General features: G+C 44.4%; 1 protein-coding gene across 1 annotated transcript in view; it reads right to left on the bottom strand.

The window, feature by feature from the left end:
* The window catches only part of LOC126109392 (chaoptin), a 331,789-nt gene that overhangs the window by 125,622 nt on the left and 185,373 nt on the right, over positions 1-20,794 (bottom strand). The window contains exons 7-8 of the mRNA XM_049914419.1: positions 9,161-9,380; positions 5,869-6,093 (exon numbers count right to left, since the gene is read on the bottom strand). Coding sequence (XP_049770376.1) covers positions 5,869-6,093; positions 9,161-9,380 — 445 coding nt within the window. The remainder of the gene's footprint in view (positions 1-5,868; positions 6,094-9,160; positions 9,381-20,794) is intronic.

Raw genomic sequence — 20,794 nt, 5'->3', positions numbered from 1 at the left:
CTTCGTGAGTTCTGTTTTATGGGCGTTACGCCGTAGACCACGACATATTTCTCCGCCTAACGTTTCGTCTTCCAATATTGGAGATATCATCAGGGGCCTCCACATAACTACTACCAACGGACGCATAGTGGTGCAAGATGTATGAAAGCTACAAAAAAAAGGTATATGCAATGGAGATGGGTATTTTACAGTATGTAAATAGCCAAGTGTCAACACTACAAAAGGAATAACAAGAGAGAAGTTGGGTTGGGTCATTTTGGAGGAGGAGACCAAACAACGAGGTCATCGGGATCATCGGATTAGGGAAGGACGGAGAAGGAAGTCGGTCGTGCCCTTTCAAAGGAACCATCCCAGCATTTGCCAGGAGCGATTTAGGGAAATCACGGAAAACCTGAATCAGGATGGCCGGACGCGGGACTGAACCGTCGTCCTCCCGAATGCGAGTCTAGTGTGCTAACCACTGCGCCACCGCGCTCGGTCAAGAGAAAAAGTACTCGAATTAGGGAAGAGTGTATGGATGGTATGCAGACCTTCTCCTCTGCTGTCAAATCTATACGTCGAAGAAGAAATCGTGGCAGTAAAAGTAAAGTTCGCAATACTGGGAAAGAATATGGGTGATAAGATTCGCTAATTATACTTCTATCGTCAGTAAAAGTGAGAATTTGCATGGTAAATAGAATAAACAATCTAGTAAGTAGTAAATATTGACTGTAAGTAAATCAAAGAAGGAATAATGTATCGAGAAGCAGCCGGACTTGAAAATCAATAAAAATGTACTTGAAGAAGTGAAGGAATTTTATCAATTTGGAAGCAAGGTAACGCAAGACGGACGAAACAAGCAGGATATAACAAACATAATAGAACAGATAAAAAGAGGATTTATCTAAAAATCAAGTCTGTTACTATCACAAGAGATCGTTAAGTTGAGAAAGAAATATTTGAAGCCGATAAACTGATAAACAGTACCGTATACAGGGTGTTACAAAAAGGTACGGCCAAATTTCAGGAAACATTCCTCACACACAAAGAAGGAAAATATGTTATGTGGACATGTGTCCGGAAACGCTTACTTTCCATGTTAGAGCTCATTTTATTACTTCTCTTCAAATCACATTAATCATGGAATGGAAACACACAGCAACAGAACTACCAGCGTGACTTCAAACACTTTCTTACAGGAAATGTTCAAAATGTCCTCCGTTAGCGAGGATACACGCATCCACCCTCCGTCGTATGGAATCCCTGATGCGCTGATGCAGCCCTGGAGAATGGCGTATTGTATCACAGCCGTCCACAATACGAGCACGAAGAGTCTCTACATTTGGTACCGGGGTTGCGTAGACAAGAGCTTTCAAATGCCCCCATAAATGAAAGTCAAGAGGGTTGAGGCCAGGAGAGCGTGGAGGCCATGGAATTAGTCCGCCTCTACCAATCCATCGGTCACCGAATCTGTTGTTGAGAAGCGTACGGACACTTCGACTGAAATGTGCAGGAGCTCCATCGTGCATGAACCACATGTTGTGTCGTACTTGTAAAGGCATAAAGGCACATGTTCTAGCAGAACAGGTAGAGTATCCCGTATGAAATCATGGCGGTGCATCGAGGAAGTACAGTACATACTGACGAAACTAAAATGAGCTCTAACATGGAAATTAAGCGTTTCCGGACACATGTCCACATAACATCTTTTCTTTATTTGTGTGTGAGGAATGTTTCCTGAAAGGTTGGCCGTACCTTTTTGTAACACCCTGTATAAGTGAATCATAAGCTGCTGGGAAGCCTGAAAAAAAGATAATCAAAGGAGTTGAGGAGTGGTGTTATAGCGGAAGATGAAATGAGAATATTACTACACTATTCTCTATTGTATGAACAGGGCATTGTAATAATTTATATTAATTAATTGCATCGAAGGTAAAAGAGTTCAGCCTCAAGGCTTGTAGATAGTGTCTTACAGTGTCCACAGGATTACAGAGGTAATAAATACAGGTTGTTCGGAAATTTCTTTTACAGTCTTCTAGGACTTGTAGAGGGGAGTGTGTACATAATATTTTGAATAGCATCCCATGTGCTGAAACGTTCTGCGACGGTTTCAATTCAGATGTGTAATGCGTCCACGACTGCTGAGGGAAAGAGAAAAGTCTCAGAGTCCTGTCCTGGACCAGAATACGCTTCGTAGGTACAGTGTCTGTAAAATTATTGAAGGTCACCGTATCGAGCCGCTGTTCTAACGCATAAATAGTGTTCTGTACGTATAGTATGCTGGATTCTTTTTTCTTTTGCAATAATGTAAACACCTAATGTTTAAATGTTAATACAAACAAATGTGGGTATGTGATAAATGGATGTTTCTTTATGTTTGCTTTTGAATTGTTATCTAATAACTGTCCGACGTCACGCCTAATTCAGTTTCTCCAGCAGAAGTTAATGAGTTAAACATCTAAATTGAAACAGTCGCAGAACGGAAACGGTACGATTCCGGAAATGGGTTCCTATTCAAAATATAATGTACTCTCTCCCTTCTACAAGTCCCAGGAGTCTGTAACGGGAATTTCCGAACTTCATGTATGTGAAAAACTATAACTAGAAGAAGCGATACGATGGCAGGGTAGGAACACCGACCTTCCAACGTACTAGAGGGTACATAGAGAGCAATCATTGTGGGTGAAGAGGGGGACACGAGTATATACTAGAGGTGTTGAATAAGTAATGCAATATTTATTTTTTTAAAGCAGGTTGGTTTTATTCAGGACTCCAATTCATCATGTCACCCTCCACTCTTTTGGCTAGAAAACCCTATTTTTGAACATAATTTCGATTCAGTGCAACCATTACGCTTCCTTACTGGGAGATCGTGTATCCCCGCATACCACCACAGAATTGGACACCTTCGGAGCCAACGTCTTGCTGCGTCAGCTACCTCCACACCACCCACGTGTGTGTGTGTGTGTGTGTGTGTGTGTGTGTGTGTGTGTGTGTGGTTTGAGGTTTTCGGGCGCTAAACAGCGTGTTCATCAGCGCCCAAACGCATAGAAACAGGAACACATGCAGTGAAGGGACGAAGACGGACAGCGAACAAGGAGAACGGCTAAAAGACACAGACCTGACGCAATTACAAACCCTCACATACAGAGGCAAAACAAGACGAGAAGAAACGCACTAAAAAAGAAAAAGAAACACAAGGAAAAGTGAACAGAGATCGAAGTGAAACAAGTAGGTAATCATGACTGGCGGACCTCTTACCTAAAGCCTGGGTGAGCCAGTCACCCAGCAGCACATTAAAATCCTCTCCCTAAAATCCGAGGCAACAAATTGGACAGGACACAGAACCGTAAGACCTTAACCACAGTCGTTGCGTCGTCTTGCAAAATAGAGGGCAAATCCGGTGGCAAGGAAACCACCGCCCTCTGGTCAGAGAATACAGGACAGTCAAGTAAAATGTGGCGGACAGTAATCTGGACGCCACAAGAACTGCAGATTGGGGGGGCCTCCCGCCGGAGTAAAAAACCGTGCGTTAAGGGACTGTGCCCGATGCGGAGGCGAGTGAGGAGAAGGTTCTCCTCACCACCCACGTACTGCTTCCAGTGGAGTGCATCCTTTGGGCCAAACAGATGGAAGTCGGGAGGTGGGTAGGCGGCAAGAAATGCAGCGGGCAGACACCTTTGAATACCCCAACTGATGGACTAGTGTGTCAGCACTACCAAGAGGGCCGTCCAGTTGTACAGCATGGTGTCTGATAGCAATCCATCGCTCACCTCGAACGATAGTATCCTCAAGTTCCAAAATTACAAGAGTCACATCTGTGTGTGGCAGGCCAGCACGCGTGAGATCGGACAGGTTTTCCTCGATCTTGTTGCGACGACGACAGACGCCTCGCCCAATGATTCGCCGTGCTTTTGTTCACTGCCAGATCCGCGTAGACATTGCTGCAACCGGCTATCAATATCTGCGATGCTCTGAGTTTCCCCCTGAAGAAAATAACGGTTCTCTGCTTGGAACGTTACTCCGTCACAGACGCCATTTTTAAGGTCAAGCATAGCGCCGACACCTTTTGGGACTTCATAAAACGACAGGACCTGAAGCGAGAATATTCCACGACGTTCCACAGCAAATTCCACATCTTCCCAACCGAAATTGGTTGAGAAAAAAAAATGTGTAGCATTACTTATTGAACTCCGTTCCAATGATATATACACTACTGGCCATTAAAATTGCTACTCCACGAAGATGACGTGCTACGGACGCGAAATTTAACCGACAGGAAGAAGTTGCTGTGATATGCAAATGATTAGCTTTTCAGAGCATTCACACAAGGTTGACGCCGGTGGTGACACCTACAACGTGCTGACATGAGGAATATTTCCAACCGATTTCTCATACACACACAGCAGTTGACCGGCGTTGCCTGGTGAAACGTTGTTGTCATGCCCCCTGTAAAGAGGAGAAATGCGTACCATCACGTATACGACTTTCATAAAGGTCGGATTGTAGCCTGTCGCGATTGCGGTTTATCGTATCGCGAAATTGCTGCTCGCGTTGGTCGAGATTCAATGACTGTTAGCAGAATATGGAATCGGTGGGTTCAGGTGGGTAATACGGAACGCCGTGCTGGATCCCAACGGCCTCGTATCGCTAGCAGTCGAGATGACAGGCGTCTCATTCGCATGGCTGTAACGGATCGTGCAGCCACGTCTCGATCCCTGAGTCAACAGATGGGGACGTTTGCAAGACAACATCCATCTGCACGAACAGTTCGACGAGGTTTGCAGCAGCATGGACTATCATCTCGCAGACCGTGGCTGTGGTTACCCTTGACGCTGCATCACAGACAGGAGCGCATGCGACGGTGTGCTCAACGACGAACCTGTGTGCACGAATGGCAAAACGTCATTTTTTCGGATGAATCCAGGTTCTGTTTACAGTATCATGATGGTCTCATCCGTGTTTGGCGACATCACGGTGAACTCACATTGGAAGCGTGTATTCGTCAACGCCATACTGGCGTGTCACCCGGCGTGATGGTATGGGGTGCCATTGGTTACACGTCTCGGTCACCTCTTGTTCGCATTGACGGCACTTTGAACAGTGGACGTTACATTTCAGATGTGTTACGATCCATGGCTCTACCCTTCATTCGATCCCTACGAAACCTTACATTTCTATATGATAATGCACGGCTGCATGTTGCAGGTCCTCTACGAGCCTTTCTGGATACAGAAAATGTTCGACTGCTGCCCTGGCCAGCACATTCTCCAGATCTCTCACCAATTTAAAACGTCTGGTCAACGGTGGCCGAGCAACTGGCTCGTCACAATACGGCAGTCACTACTCTTGACGAACTGTGGTATCGTGTTGACGCTGCATGGGCAGCTGCACTTGGACACGCTATCCAAGCTCTGTTTGACTCAATGGCCAGACGTATCCAGGCCGTTATTACGGCCAGTGGTGGTTGCTCTGGGTACTGATTTCTCTGGACCTATGCACCCAAATTGCGTGAAAATGTAATCACATTTCAGTTCTAGTATAATATATTTGTGCAATGAATACACGTTTATTATCTGCATTTCTTCTTGGTGTAGCAATTTTAATGGCCAGTAGTGTAGTCGAGGATGCTGTGTGAAATTTAGAGACTGGCGCAGAAGAGGATGTCGCGAAAGGCCAAATAAATTTACTCAGTAGACTGATGGCTCTATACCCTCTTCCCCGTTAGAGAGCGAAAATAAAAGAAAAAAATTGTTTGCATTAATAGCTGTTGAGAAATGCTGGGAATGAATAAAGTGTTTGTGAAAATGATTGTGTTTTGATGGACGGACTCTACAAGTGTGAACACGGTGATGTGATGCTGAGATGTGAGAGCCAGTGGAGACCCACCTGGAAGGTGCCCTTGGGCACGTGCTCGATCTGGTTGTCCTGGAGCTGGAGCACGCGCAGCCGCCGCAGGAAGTGGAACGAGGTCTCTGGCATGGTGCGCAGCCGGTTGTTGCTCATGTCGAGGCTCTCCAGGTTGACCAGCGGGCGCAGCGCCTCGTGCGGCAGCGTCCCCACAGAGCTGGCTAGACCGTGGGCCATCCGCAGCCAGGTCAGCGAGTGGCCAATCTGCAAAACGAAGCGTTCTCCCAGTCCCAGCTACCCAACACACAACCCAGCTGGCTGTCGATCGTGCTGAGGTATAGACTCACCAACTCCTGCAGTGGCTCTTGCGGCAGCGGCAGCATGTATCTGGTAAAATTTTGGGCTTTTCGCATAAACCTCAGCGGATGACATGTGTCTGGGGAGAAGCATTCTCTGAGATCCAACTACCCACTACCAGAGCCTATTTGGTTGTTGAACAAGTTAGAGATGCACAGAATCGTTAACAGCTGCATCACGTAATGTAGATGTGTTCCCGTGTAGGTGGTTAAACTGTGGGCCAGCTTATACAGACGTCTTATATCAATTTTTCGTTAGGTCGCTAAAATCATGTTTTGTTAAAAAATTTGCTGACGCGTTTGGGGTCAGCACAACATCATAACGCCTTACTAGTGAAACCTAATTGTCATGAAAGTACAAGTACTAAGTACAGGGTGTTTCAGAAATGACCGGTATATTTGAAACGGCAATAAAAACTAAACGAGCAGCGATAGAAATACCCCGTTTTTGCAATATGCTTGGGACAACAGTACATTTTCAGGCAGACAAACTTTCGAAATTACAGTAGTTACAATTTTCAACAACAGATGGCGCTGCGGTCTGGGAAACTCTATAGTACGATATTTTCCACATATCCACCATGCGTAGCAATAATATGGCGTAGTCTCTGAATGAAATTACCCGAAACCTTTGACAACGTGTCTGGCGGAATGGCTTCACATGCAGATCAGATGTACTGCTTCAGCTGTTCAATTGTTTCTGGATTCTGGCGGTACACCTGGTCTTTCAAGTGTCCCCACAGAAAGAAGTCACAGGGGTTCATGTCTGGCGAATAGGGAGGCCAATCCACGCCGCCTCCTGTATGTTTCGGATAGCCCAAAGCAATCACACGATCATCGAAATATTCATTCAGGAAATTAAAGACGTCGGCCGTGCGATGTGGCCGGGCACCATCTTGCATAAACCACGAGGTGTTCGCAGTGTCGTCTAAGGCAGTTTTTACCGCCACAAATTCACGAAGAATGTCCAGATAGCGTGCTGCAGTAATCGTTTCGGATCTGAAAAATGGGCCAATGATTCCTTTGGAAGAAATGGCGGCCCAGACCAGTACTTTTTGAGGATGCAGGGACGATGGGACTGCAACATGGGGCTTTTCGGTTCCCCATATGCGCCAGTTCTGTTTATTGACGAAGCCGTCCAGGTAAAAATAAGCTTCGTCAGTAAACCAAATGCTGCCGACATGCATATCGCCGTCATCAATCCTGTGCACTATATCGTTAGCGAATGTCTCTCGTGCAGCAATGGTAGCGGCGCTGAGGGGTTGCTGCGTTTGAATTTTGTATGGATAGAGGTGTAAACTCTGGCGCATGAGACGATACGTGGACGTTGGCGTCATTTGGACCGCAGCTGCAACACGGCAAACGGAAACCCGAGGCCGCTGTCGGATCACGTGCTGCACTAGCTGCGCATTGCCCTCTGTGGTTGCCGTACGCGGTCCCCCTACCTTTCCAGCATGTTCATCCGTCACGTTCCCAGTCCGTTGAAATTATTCAAACAGATCCTTTATTGTATCGCTTTTCGGTCCTTTGGTTACATTAAACCTCCGTTGAAAACTTCGTCTTGTTGCAACAACACTGTGTTCTAGGCGGTGGAATTCCAACACCGGAAAAATCCTCTGTTCTAAGGAATAAACCATGTTGTCTACAGCACACTTGCACGTTGTGAACAGCACACGCTTACAGCAGAAAGACGACGTACAGAATGGCGCACCCACAGACTGCGTTGTCTTCTATATCTTTCACATCACTTGCAGCGCCATCTGTTGTTGAAAATTGTAACTACTGTAATTTCGAAAGTTTGTCCGCCTGAAAATGTACTGTTGCCCCAAGCATATTGCAACAAACGGTGTATTTCTATCGCTGCTCGTTTAGTTTTTATTACCGTTTCAAATAAATATACCGGTCATTTTTGAAACACCCTGTATATGTGACATTAGGAGCAAAAATATTTTAAATCATTCACAATAAAATTAACACACCATAGAAAATGCCGTAATACATAGCACTGTGTCACATAACTACATTCTAAACGCCAGCGCTCAACTGATGGTGGTCAATCTTTTCATAAACTAACTAGCAATACATGACACCAGCTGACATACAGGGTGACAATTATTGATCTACATGAAAAAAAAAACGTAAATTAGTTACAAACTACGGCGTGCACACACTTTGTTCAACATGTAAACGTCACTACAGATATTCAGATTTAGGTTATGACATGTTCGATAATCCTGCCATCAGTTAGCTATATGTTCTTAGTGGCGTTAAAAGTAATAATATAATTAATAATAACAACAGTTTCTAGAATGAGATATTCACTCTGCAGTGGAGTGTGCGCTGATATGAAACTTCCTGGCAAATTAAAACTGTGTGCCGGACCGAGACTCGAATTCGGGACCTTTGCCTTTTGCAGGCAACTGCTCTACCATCTGAGCTACCCAAGCACGACTCACTCCCCGTCCTCACACCTTTACTTCTGCCAGTATCTCGTCTCCTACCTTCCAGACTTTACAGAAGCTCTCCTGACAGTTCGCAGAAGGTATTGTTTCCAACAACTGAGAGGTCTTGCAGACGCAATTGAGAACAACGACCAGAAAGGCTGTGTGAAGTGATACTAGTCGAAAATAAAGCCCGACAGCATTAGGGCGAAGGACATTTTGTTATTGATGACTAAAGACTCTGTCATGTATACGTGCTGTGTTTATCGAACTTAGAGAAAAGCCCCACAAACTTATGCGCCAACCTGATATCAAGAGTTGGAGAGGTTCCAATACTGAACCCTGTGGGACACATTAGTAGAAATCTGAAATCACCTAATAGATTTGATTTGATTTAAAGTATGTCAATTTCATTAGATTTAAAAATTACAAGATATAATAATGCAATCTGCGACATTAGCTGTTACATAATTTCTTTTTTTGTGATAGATGAAAAAAGCAGTCTCAACGGAACTATACGGAAAGTGGGCTCACCTCAGTGAAGGCGTCCGGCTCGATGAGCGAGATGGCGTTCTCGGATAGGTCGAGGCGGCGCACGGCGCGCGCGTGCATGAAGGCGTGGTTCTTGATGGTGCGCAGGTTGCCGCGCACCACCCGCACCTCCTCCAGGTCGACGCCGAACTCGAGGAAGTCGTCCGGCGCGAGGTGCGGCTGCGGCAGGCGCGACAGCGACAGCGAGCGCAGGTTGCGCATCCTGACGTGATGAAGGACATTCGTCTCACTTCGGGTCGAAAGCTCGACCGCTAATGTATCCGCTAGCACTGCTGCTTCACTCTTTAAGCGTATCTACATCTACATCTAGATCTACGTATCTACATCTACATACATAAACCTGTATGGTGCGTGGCGGAGGGCACCCTGCACCAGTCATTTCCTTTCCTAATCCACTAGCAAATAGAATGAGGTAAAAACTACTGTCTATGGGCTTCCATATGAGCACAGGGAGGACGATGGTTCAAACCAGCATCTGGCCATCCTGATTTATATTTTCCATAATATCCCTAAATCACTTCAGGAAAAGGATAGTATGGTTCCTTTGAAAGGGCACGACCGACTTCCTTTCCCATCCTTCCCCACTCCAATGGGACCGATAACCCTGCTGTATGGACCCCTCTGCCAAATCAACCTTCCCAGTTACCAGTCCATACAAGCCCTAAACTGCCTAACCTTATTTCCATGTCCGCATGCGAAATGTACCTTAGTGGTACTAGAATCGTTCTGTAGTCAGTCTCAAATGCCAGTTCTCTAAATTGTCTCAGTACTGTTCCTTGAAAAAAAAAAAAAAAACATCACCTTGCCCTACCCCAGTGATTCCCATTTGAGTACCCGAAATATGTCCATAATACTTAACTGTTGTTCAAACATTTTTGCCTCATCAGTCTTCTAAAAGATTTGATGGGATTGTCACGTACTTCTCTCCTGTGCCAAACTACATCCTCAATTATTTGCTGAATGTATTCCAATCTCTACCTTCCACTACTGTTTTTAACCTCTATATCTCCCTCTAGTACCACGGAAGTGAGTCCCCCGTCTCTTAACACATGTCCCATCATACTGTCCTCGTGTGGGTACAAAGCAGTCGATCAGTACTCAACAATGGGTCACACTAGTATCCTGTCCTACATGTGGTCTCATTTCCAGATGAACCACACTTTCCCAAAATCCTCCAATAAACCGAAGTCTACTATTCGCCTTCCCACTACAGTCCCTAGTTGCTCATTCCATTTCATATTGCTCTGCAACGTTACGCCTAGATATTTAACCAACGTGTCTGCGTCATGCAGTGCACTACTAATGCTGCATCCGAACATTACAGGTTTGTTTTTCCTACTCATCTGCATTAACCTACATGTTTCCACATTTAGAGCTAGCCGTCATTTGTCAAACCAACTAGAAATTTCGTCTAAATCGTCTTGTACCTTCCTACACTCACTAAACTTCGACACGTTACTGTACACTACTGCATCATCAACAAACAACCGCAGACTGCTGCCCGCCCTGTCCGGTAAACCATTTTTGTGTATAGAGAACAACAGCGGTCCTCTCACACTTCCCTGGGGAACTCCTGACGATACTTTTGTTTCTTATTAACACTCGCCGTCGAGGACAACCAGCTGGGTTCTATTATTTAAGAAGTCTTCGAGCTACTCACACACCGGTGAAGTTATTCTACACTCCTGGAAAATGAAATAAAATCACCGTGAATTCATTGTCCTAGGAAGGGGAAACTTTATTGACACATTCCTGGGATCAGATACATCACATGATCACACTGACAGAACCACAGGCACATAGACACAGGCAACAGAGCATGCACAATGTCGGCACTAGTACAGTGTATATCCACCTTTCGCAGCAATGCAGGCTGCTATTCTCCCATGGAGACGATCGTAGAGATGCTGGATGTAGTCCTGTGGAACGGCTTGCCATGCCATTTCCACCTGGCGCCTCAGTTGGACCAGCGTTCGTGCTGGACGTGCAGACCGCGTGAGACGACGCTTCATCCAGTCCCAAACATGCTCAATGGGGGACAGATCCAGAGATCTTGCTGGCCAAGGTAGTTGACTTACACCTTCTAGAGCACGTTGGGTGGCACGGGATACATGCGGACGTGCATTGTCCTGTTGGAACAGCAAGTTCCCTTGCCGGTCTAGGAATGGTAGAACGATGGGTTCGATGACGGTTTGGATGTACCGTGCACTATTCAGTGTCCCCTCGACGATCACCAGTGGTGTACGGCCAGTGTAGGAGATCGCTCCCCACACCATGATGCCGGGTGTTGGCCCTGTGTGCCTCGGTCGTATGCAGTCCTGATTGTGGCGCTCACCTGCACGGCGCCAAACACGCATACGACCATCATTGGCACCAAGGCAGAAGCGACTCTCATCGCTGAAGACGACACGTCTCCATTCGTCCCTCCATTCACGCCTGTCGCGACACCACTGGAGGCGGGCTGCACGATGTTGGGGCGTGAGCGGAAGACGGCCTAACGGTGTGCGGGACCGTAGCCCAGCTTCATGGAGACGCTTGCGAATGGTCCTCGCCGATACCCCAGGAGCAACAGTGTCCCTAATTTGCTGGGAAGTGGCGGTGCGGTCCCCTACGGCACTGCGTAGGATCCTACGGTCTTGGCGTGCATCCGTGCGTCGCTGCGGTCCGGTCCCAGGTCGACGGGCACGTGCACCTTCCCCCGACCACTGGCGACAACATCGATGTACTGTGGAGACCTCACGCCCCACGTGTTGAGCAATTCGGCGGTACGTCCACCCGGCCTCCCGCATGCCCACTATACGCCCTCGCTCAAAGTCCGTCAACTGCACATACGGTTCACGTCCACGCTGTCGCGGCATGCTACCAGTGTTAAAGACTGCGATGGAGCTCCGTATGCCACGGCAAACTGGCTGACACTGACGGCGGCGGTGCACAAATGCTGCGCAGCTAGCGCCATTCGACGGCCAACACCGCGGTTCTTGGTGTGTCCGCTGTGCCGTGCGTGTGATCATTGCTTGTACAGCCCTCTGGCAGTGTCCGGAGCAAGTATGGTGGGTCTGACACACCGGTGTCAATGTGTTCTTTTTTCCATTTCCAGGAGTGTATATGCTCGTTCCTTCGTTAACAGCATGCAATTGAGCACTGTGTCGAACCGCTTCCGGAAAACTAGAAATATAGCGTCTGCCAATTGCTGTCCGTCCATAGTTCGTAGTGTATCAAGTGAGAAAAGTGCAAGCTGAGTTTGGCACGAGCTATACTTTCTAAAACGGTGCTGGTTTGTGGAAAGAAGCTTTTCCCTCTCAAGGAAATTTACTATATTCGAACAGACAATACGTCCAAGAGTTCTCCAACAAACCAGTGTTTGATCGGCAATTTTGAGGATCCGTTCTTTTACGCTTCTCATATGCAGGAGCCACCTGCAGTCTTGTGGCTTCGCGCTGGCCGAGAGCCTCACAATAGATGCAAACTAAGTGAGGGACCAATGACGTAGACTACTCTCTTTGTAAAACCGAACTGGGAATCCGTCAAGACCTGGCGGCTTGTTCGTTTTCAAATCTTGTAGTTCTTTCTCTACACCAGCAATGCTTATTACTATTCCCTCCATAGGGGAGTCTATGCGATGGTCAAATTACGATATATTTGTGCGATTCTCTTGCTTGAACTATTTGTTAAATCCGAAATTTCAAAATTCGGCTTAACTGGTCAACTAGTGACTGGTATCCTTCACACCCGGAGAAGAATTTTACAATACACTATCTGATCAAAAGTATCCGGACACAGGTACATAACGTGGAATTTATCACCAGATGTCACGAGAGATACACCCGACAACATAAAAACTGACGGAGAGGATCGCTTTGTCAGTAGAGGAGCAGTGACAGCAGAGTGAGTCGGTCGTGAGAACTCGGTGACTTCGAACATCAGCTAGTCACTGGATATCAAATCCATAACGGATATTTCAATCATTCTAAAGGTGCCCAAGTCAATTGTTGTCGGTGTATTTATGGATGTTTGCAGGTGTGGATATTCAGTCGCCTAGTAATTGTTAAAATTCATCGGGAAACCTTCGGCTGTGATTTATTTTCCACAATTCGCTATTAGTTTCGGTCAGTGACTGCCATCAAGCTTAGCCTAAAACGAATAAATCAAAGCATTAGAGATTGCATAGTTTAGAGGGAAATATGAGATTAAATAGTATTTCACTTGCTGGCATAAACGGCAGGAAAGTTAAACCATAATTTGAACAAAAGTATTTTGCTCTTTTGAGCCCATCATACTAAGTAAAAAAAATTGTCACTGTAATAACTGTGTTCGATAATCGAGGAGGAAGTCCACATCGACAACTGGTAACACACTGATAGTTGTAACGAGGCCAAACATTCAAGGACACAGACAAAGACAATGCAATGTCACAGTTACAATTATTACATATGCTAGCAATCGTACTATCGATTTACTAACAGGTGCATTATAATCTTTGGTTCCAAGTAAACACACTACATTAGTGCGCTAGACCGTGAAATTCCGTATATTCAAACGCTATACATCACGAAGCGACACACTAGGGACCTTTGTAATTTAAAATACTTCGTAACTGCCGAAAATAAATTACCTTAAGCCATAGAAAACCATTTAATGACATCAATACACCAGGTAAAGTCACACTGGCGAAATTTTTTATGTTACAGAAACATCGTAATTGCCGAAAAATAAGTCAGCTAAGACATATTGCTGGGCTAGGATGTTATTATAAACAGATAGATTAATCCAAAATAGCGTATACTAGCATGTAAACATCAGCTTACAATATGGTGCATCATAAAATTTAACTTACAGTGTGAATAAAAAGAAAGCCAACCTCACACCGTATCCTATACCAAAATATAATATAACAGTAACATGGATTCTTCTTGAACATAGAGATTAAAATTTTATGCCGGCCGCGGTGGTCTAGCGATTCTAGGCGCCCAGTCCGGAACCGCGCGACTGCTACGGTCGCAGGTTCGAATCCTGCCTCGGGCATGGATGTGTGTGATGTCCTTAGGTTAGTTAGGTTTCAGTTGTTCTAAGTTCTAGGGGACTGATGACCACAGATGTTAAGTCCCATAGTGCTCAGAGCCATTTGAACCATTTTTGATTAAAATTTTATTACACTTTTAATTCCGCATACGCAATGGAAGATATGACGATATGGGAACGGGTGGTTGCGGGGGGAGGGGGGGGGGGGGACTTTTCTAAACAGTAGAAATATTTTTTGATGAAAAAAGTGAACATAAAGCTAACAAGCCCATTACCCTATTAGTTGCACATACTCAATGGAAGATCCTGGTGGCAGGGGGGTGGTGGTTGTGGTGAGGGGAAAGGAGACCTTTCTGAACACTAGGGGATAAACAGTCTAGTACACCTACAGCTTAAACATGACATAAATGACTTAATTTTATACACACTCTTAACAGGTGGAGGTGGAAGGGGGAGGGGGATAGGCAAATTTTTTTCTCACTGTGAAGTGGAAAAGTAAGGAAACATCTAAATCAGTAGCAGGCATGTACTAATAGATACAGACCCTCGAACTTCGTCGAGGGTGGTTCTAAAAACTCGTATGAAATCAGCGGAACAAGTCACTACGTGAGTTCGCAGGTGCCACCAGCGATCCCTCTAGCAAACTGACTGTACATACATAGTTAAGGGGCTCCGGAAAGGCTCAAAATCATGAAAAGTTCAATTTTTACTTTTTTGCGTTTTCTGAATCTGCAGACTATTACCTTTTAATAGATATATAATTTATTCAACTCCGAAGACTACAACTATTTTTAAATTTTTTTTGAAATGTGTTCTACATGGGCGTGACCCACTGTGGCGCTGTTAAACTGCTGTCAAATGGTGTTATTATTAACGTCCGTGTTCATCAGGTACCTTTTAGTGATGTGAGATAAAGTATGTGTTGTGGCTAACCTGTGATGGTTCAATATATATCGCTGGTGTGATTGTCGATTGTTTCATGTTTATTTACTCTGTCGTTATCTCGAAAATATTCGTAATTAATTCTGTTTCTTGAGTCTCTGTTTTGTTGAAGTATAATAATGAGTAAAAGTAAAGTTATTAGAAATCCTCTGAAGGCTTTTAAGAAAAGGAGAAATGTTGGAAAGCCAAAGGTATGTGTTATTACTGTAAATAATAACATTCTAACACGGTACGAGCGATGCTTGCTTTAGACAAGGAACGCCTTCGGGCTGAAGACAGGGCTGTAAAGAGTCTAGAAATACAAGCAAGAGTAAACAGGAGGAGGAACAAGAGGAAGCTGGAGGAGGAGTTTGCAGAGGATGAAGATAATCCATCCTATGGACCTGGAATGCACTAAAAAGTTAATCCAATCTTTGTCGCTCGATTCCCAAAACTTTTATTTTCTCATACTAATTACATGTTTTCTAAGGATCTTCCAAACATATTTGTTTCAAACTTTCAGTAAATGTTACACAGTACCTTCTGCATAATTTAACACAGCCTTTTTCCAAAATACTGTATATTTTTTAATATATAAATAAAAAATTGCAAAAAATGTTGTGAATTTTCATTACAATTGAAAAAGAACCATCTTTAATAACTGAACTAAAATTTTGTAAAATCCCTGTGTTAAGTTGTAGCCCATATTCCAATAAATAATCTGTAAAAAGTTCAACTTCCTACCTCAAATACTTTGTGAGGAAAGATGTAATTTATAAGCGTTATTTTAACATTGCAAGTATAGGGCGTTCCGGAGCCCCTTAAAAAGAACGGGGTCCAATGGTCGAGGAGCTCCTCATATGCAAAAAAATGCTTGAGGTGGTGTGAGAGGACGTAGCTGGACAGTGTACGAGTGCAAAACGAGGGGTTTCGAGTCATGATTCACGCTCTCCCTGTGGCATCCGACGGAAGGGTTTGCGTTCGCGAGTGCCTGGAGAACATTACCTACAACTCTGTGGTGTCACAAAGTGCCTGGAGAACATTACCTACAACTGTGTGGTGTCACAATGAAGTACAGAGAGGGTGGTGTTACCAAATGGGGCTGTTTTTGTGGTTAGGGTGTGGTTCCGTGACAGTGCTTAAGAAGTCACTAAATGAAGAAGGGTGTGAATATAATTTACAGCATTGTTTTTGTTGTGGTCTACAGTCCAAAGACTGGTTTGATGCACTTGTCCATGCTACACTATCCTGTGCTAGTCTCTTCACCTCCGAAAGCTATTGCAACCTACACCCTTCTGAATCTGCTTAGTGTATTCATCTCTTGGTCTCCCTCTACGATTTTTACCCTCCACGCTTCCCTCCGATACTGGTGATTCCTTGATGCCTCACAACGTGTCCTATCAACTGATCCCTTCTTCTACTCAAGTTGTGCCACAAATTCCTCTTCTCTCGAATTCTATTCAGGACCTCCTCATTAGTTACGTGATCTACCCATCTAATCTTCAGCTTTCTTCTGTAGCACCACAATTCGAAAGCTTCTATTCTCTTCTTGTCTACACTATTTATCGAGCATGTTTCACTTCCATACATTGCTACATTCCATGAAGGTACTTTCAGAAAAGACTTTCTGACCTTATATCTATAATCGATGTTAAACTTCGCTTTCCTTGCCATTGCCAGTCTACATTTTATATCCTATCTACTTCGACCATCATCTGTTATTTTGCTTCCCAAATAGAAAAACCCATTTATGACTTTAAATGGCTCATTTTCTAACCTAATTCCCTCAGTATCATCCGACTTAATTCGACTACATTCCATTATCCTCGTTTTAGCCTCGTTGATGTTCATCTCATATCCTTCTATCAAGACACTGTCCATTCTGTTCAGCTGCTCTTGCAGGACCCTTGCTGTCTCTGACAGAAATACAATTTCGTCGGCGAACCGCAAAGTTTTTATTTCTTCTCCATAGATTTTAATTTCTTCTCCAAATTTTTCTTTTGTTTCCTTTACTGCTTGCTCAATATACAGATTGAATAACATCGGAGATAGACTACAACCCTGTCTCACTCCCTTCCCAACCACTGCTTCCCTTTCCTACCCCTCGACTCTTATAACTGCTATCTGGTTTCTGTACAAATTGTAAATAGCCTTTCGCTCCCTGTATTTTACCCCTGCCATCTTCAGAATTTGAGAGAATATTCCAGTCAACATTGTCAAAAGTTTCTCTAAGTCTACAAATGCTAGAAACGTAGGTTTTCCTTTCCTTAATCTATTTTCTAAGATGAGTCATATGGTCAGTATTGCCTCACGTGTTCCATCATTTCTACGGAATCCAAAGTGATCTTCCTCGAGATCGGCTTCTACCAGTTTCTCCATTCGTCTGCAAAGAATTCGTGTTAGCATTTTGCATGCGTGACTTATTAACCCGATATTTTGGTAATTTTGACACCTATCAACATCAAATTTACGATGGAGATTGAAAAAGAGGGCACTTTACCATTTCTAGACGTGCTAGTACGCCGTAAAAATGATGGGTCATTAGGACATTCTGTGTACAGGAAAGCGACTCACACAGATCTGTATCTCCAGGCGTCAAGCTGCCATCACCCAGCACAAACAGCCGGTGTTCTCAGTACCTTAATACATCGAGCGCATATAATATCGGATGATGAAAACCTCCACGCAGAATTAGAACACTTGGAGAAGGTTTTCAAAGAGAATGGCTACACTTCTCGCCAAATAAGGAAGGCCATGCGCAACTATCATAACAAGAAGCAACGCACTGAGGACGCAGATGATGACTTTAAATCAACTGCGTTCCTTCCATACGCCGGGAATGTGTCGTCGAAAATAGGCCGATTACTGAAGAAAAATAAAATCAAGGTTATCTTCCGTCCACCAGCAAAGAACCGGGCCCTGGTTGGATCCGTTAAAGACGATTTACAACTGAAGAAGGCAGGCGTCTACAAAATTCCCTGTGAATGTGGCGCTGCATATATTGGCCAGACGACAAGAACTGTCCATGAACGATGTATAGAACATGAAAGATACACCCGTCTGCGGCAACCGTCAAAATCGGCAGTAGCAGAGCACTGTATTTCTTTGGGACATTCAATGGAATACAATGTAACAAAAATTTTATCCCCGGTTTCCGGTTTTTGGGATTCCGTAATCAAGGAATCAGTGGAAATACGTCTTGCCAATAATCTTATAAATCGTGACAACGGCTTTCAGCTGGATAAAAATTGGAATCCTGTTATTAAAATTATACAATCACAGCGGAATCGACAGTGTCATTCGATACTCAATGACTAGATGAACCTTTATTTCCACCACCGAGGGCAGCACGTACAACTCGGCTATGCTGCGCATGTCAACACCTGACGCATGCGCTGTAGGATGCCAGTACATTTCACATGCGCGAGATTCGGCATAAATACCGCGACTGCACCTGGGCTCTTCAGTAGTTGTGTACTCACCTGATGATGGCCGGACGTCTCTGGGCCGAAATATCGTGGCAGAATGTCGACGGGATCCGGCTGCACACCCGGAAATTATTAGAAGAAGAAATACGCCGGGAAAATTTCAGAAGTCACTTCAGAAGTCACAACCCCTGCTATCTTTGCGATTGGTATTATTATATTCTTCTTGAAGTCTGAGGGTATTTCACCTGTGTCATACGTCTTGCTCACCAGAGGCAAAAGTTTTGTCATGGCTGGCTCTCCCAAGGCTATTAGTAGTTCTAATGGAATTTTGCCCACTACCGGGGCCTTATTTCGAATTAGGTCTTTCAGTGCTCTGTCAAATTCTTGATGCAGTATCGTATCTCCCATTTCATCCTCATCTACATCCTCTTCCATTTCTATAATATTGTCCTCAAGAACATCGCCCTTGTATAGACCCTATATAAGCTTTCTGCTTTCCCTTCTTTGCTCAGGACTGGTTTTGCATCTGAACCCTTGATACTCGTACAGGTGGCTCTCTTTCCTCAAAAGGTCTCTTTAATTTTCCTGTAGGCAGTATCTCTCTTACCCCTACTGACATATGCTTCTATATCCTTACATTTGTCTGCTAGCCATCCCTGCTTAGCCATTTTGCTCTTCCTGTCGATCTCATTTTTGAGACGTTTTATTTTTTTTCGCCTCCTTCATTTACTGCGTTTTTATATTTTCTCCTTTCATCAATTAAATTCAATATCTCTTCTGATCCACAGGTGATTTCTAGTAGCCCTCATCTTTTTACCTACTTGATCCTCTGCTGCCTTCACTATTTCATCTCTCAAAGCTACCCATTCTTCTTCTACTACATTTCTTTCCCCTGTTCTTGTCAACCGTTGCCTAATGCTCTCTCTGAAACTCTCTATAACCTCTGATTCTTTTGGTTTATCCAGGTCCCATCACCTTAAATTTTTCCTTTTTCGCAGTTTCTTCAGTTTTGATCTACAGTTCATAACCAACAGATTCTGGTCAGAGTCCACATCTCCTCCTTGAAATGCCTTGCAACCTAAACCTGTTTCTTAAATCTCTGTGTTACTATTATATAATCTACCTCAAACCTTCCAGTGTCTCCAGGCCTCTTCCAAGTATACAACCTTCTTTTATGATTCTTAAACCAAGTGTTAGCTATGATTAAGTTGTGGACTCGTGCAAAATTCTACCAGGCGGCTTCCTCTTTCCTTCCTTACGCAAGTCCCTATTCATCTAGTACTTCTGATCCTTTTCCTACAATCGAGTTCCAGTCCCACATGACTATTAAATTGTCGTGTCCGTTAACTATCTGAATAATTTCTTTTATCGCATCATACATTTCTTCAATCTCTTCATCATCTGCGTAGCTAGTTGGCATATAAACATGTACTACGGTGGTAGGCGTGGGCTTCGTGTCTGTCTTGGCTACAATAATGCATTCACTATGCTATTCGTAGTAGCTTTTCCGCGTTCCTACTCTTTTATTCATTATTAAACCCAATACTGTATTACCGTAATTTGATTGGAAGTCTTCTTCCTCCTGCCACCTAACATCACTAATTCCCACTATATTTAACTTTAACCTATTCATTTCTCTTTCTGAATTTTTAATGTACCTGCCCGATTACGGGATCTGACATTCCACGCTCCGCTCCGTAGAACATCAGTTTTGTTTCTTCTGATGACATCGTCCTCCTGAGTAGTCCCAGCATGGAGATCGGAATGGGGGACTATTTTACCTCTGAAATATTTTATCCAAGATGATGCCATCATCATTTAACCATTCAATAAAGCTGAATACCCTCGGGAAAAAATAGGGCTGTGGTTTCCCCTTGCTTTCAGCAAGTATACAGTTCCAGAGTTTACAGCATTGTGTAGGGCACATAGTAGAGGAACAGGTGGGAGACGATAATTGTATCAGCACGACAACGCGCCCTGTCATAAAGTAGCATCTTTGACACAATGGTGTGTCGACAATAACGTTTCTGAAATCGACTGACGTGCACAGAGTCGCGAGCTAGACTCCATGGAACACCTTTGTGGTGCGTTACGACGTCGACTTCGATCTGGAGCCCAGCGATCAACATCATTCCCTTTTCTGGTTTCGACTCTTGAAAAAGAATGGACTGCCATCGCTCAACAGACATTCAGACGCCTTACTGAAAGTGTCCCCAGAAGTGTTGAAGCCACCGTGCACACCCCGTGT

Source organism: Schistocerca cancellata, chromosome 12 (assembly GCF_023864275.1).
Source record: "Schistocerca cancellata isolate TAMUIC-IGC-003103 chromosome 12, iqSchCanc2.1, whole genome shotgun sequence".
In the NCBI taxonomy this organism is placed as follows: Eukaryota; Metazoa; Arthropoda; class Insecta; order Orthoptera; family Acrididae; genus Schistocerca; species Schistocerca cancellata.
The sequence above is the reverse complement of the archived record's forward strand: the minus strand, read 5'-3'. Positions and strand labels throughout refer to the sequence as shown.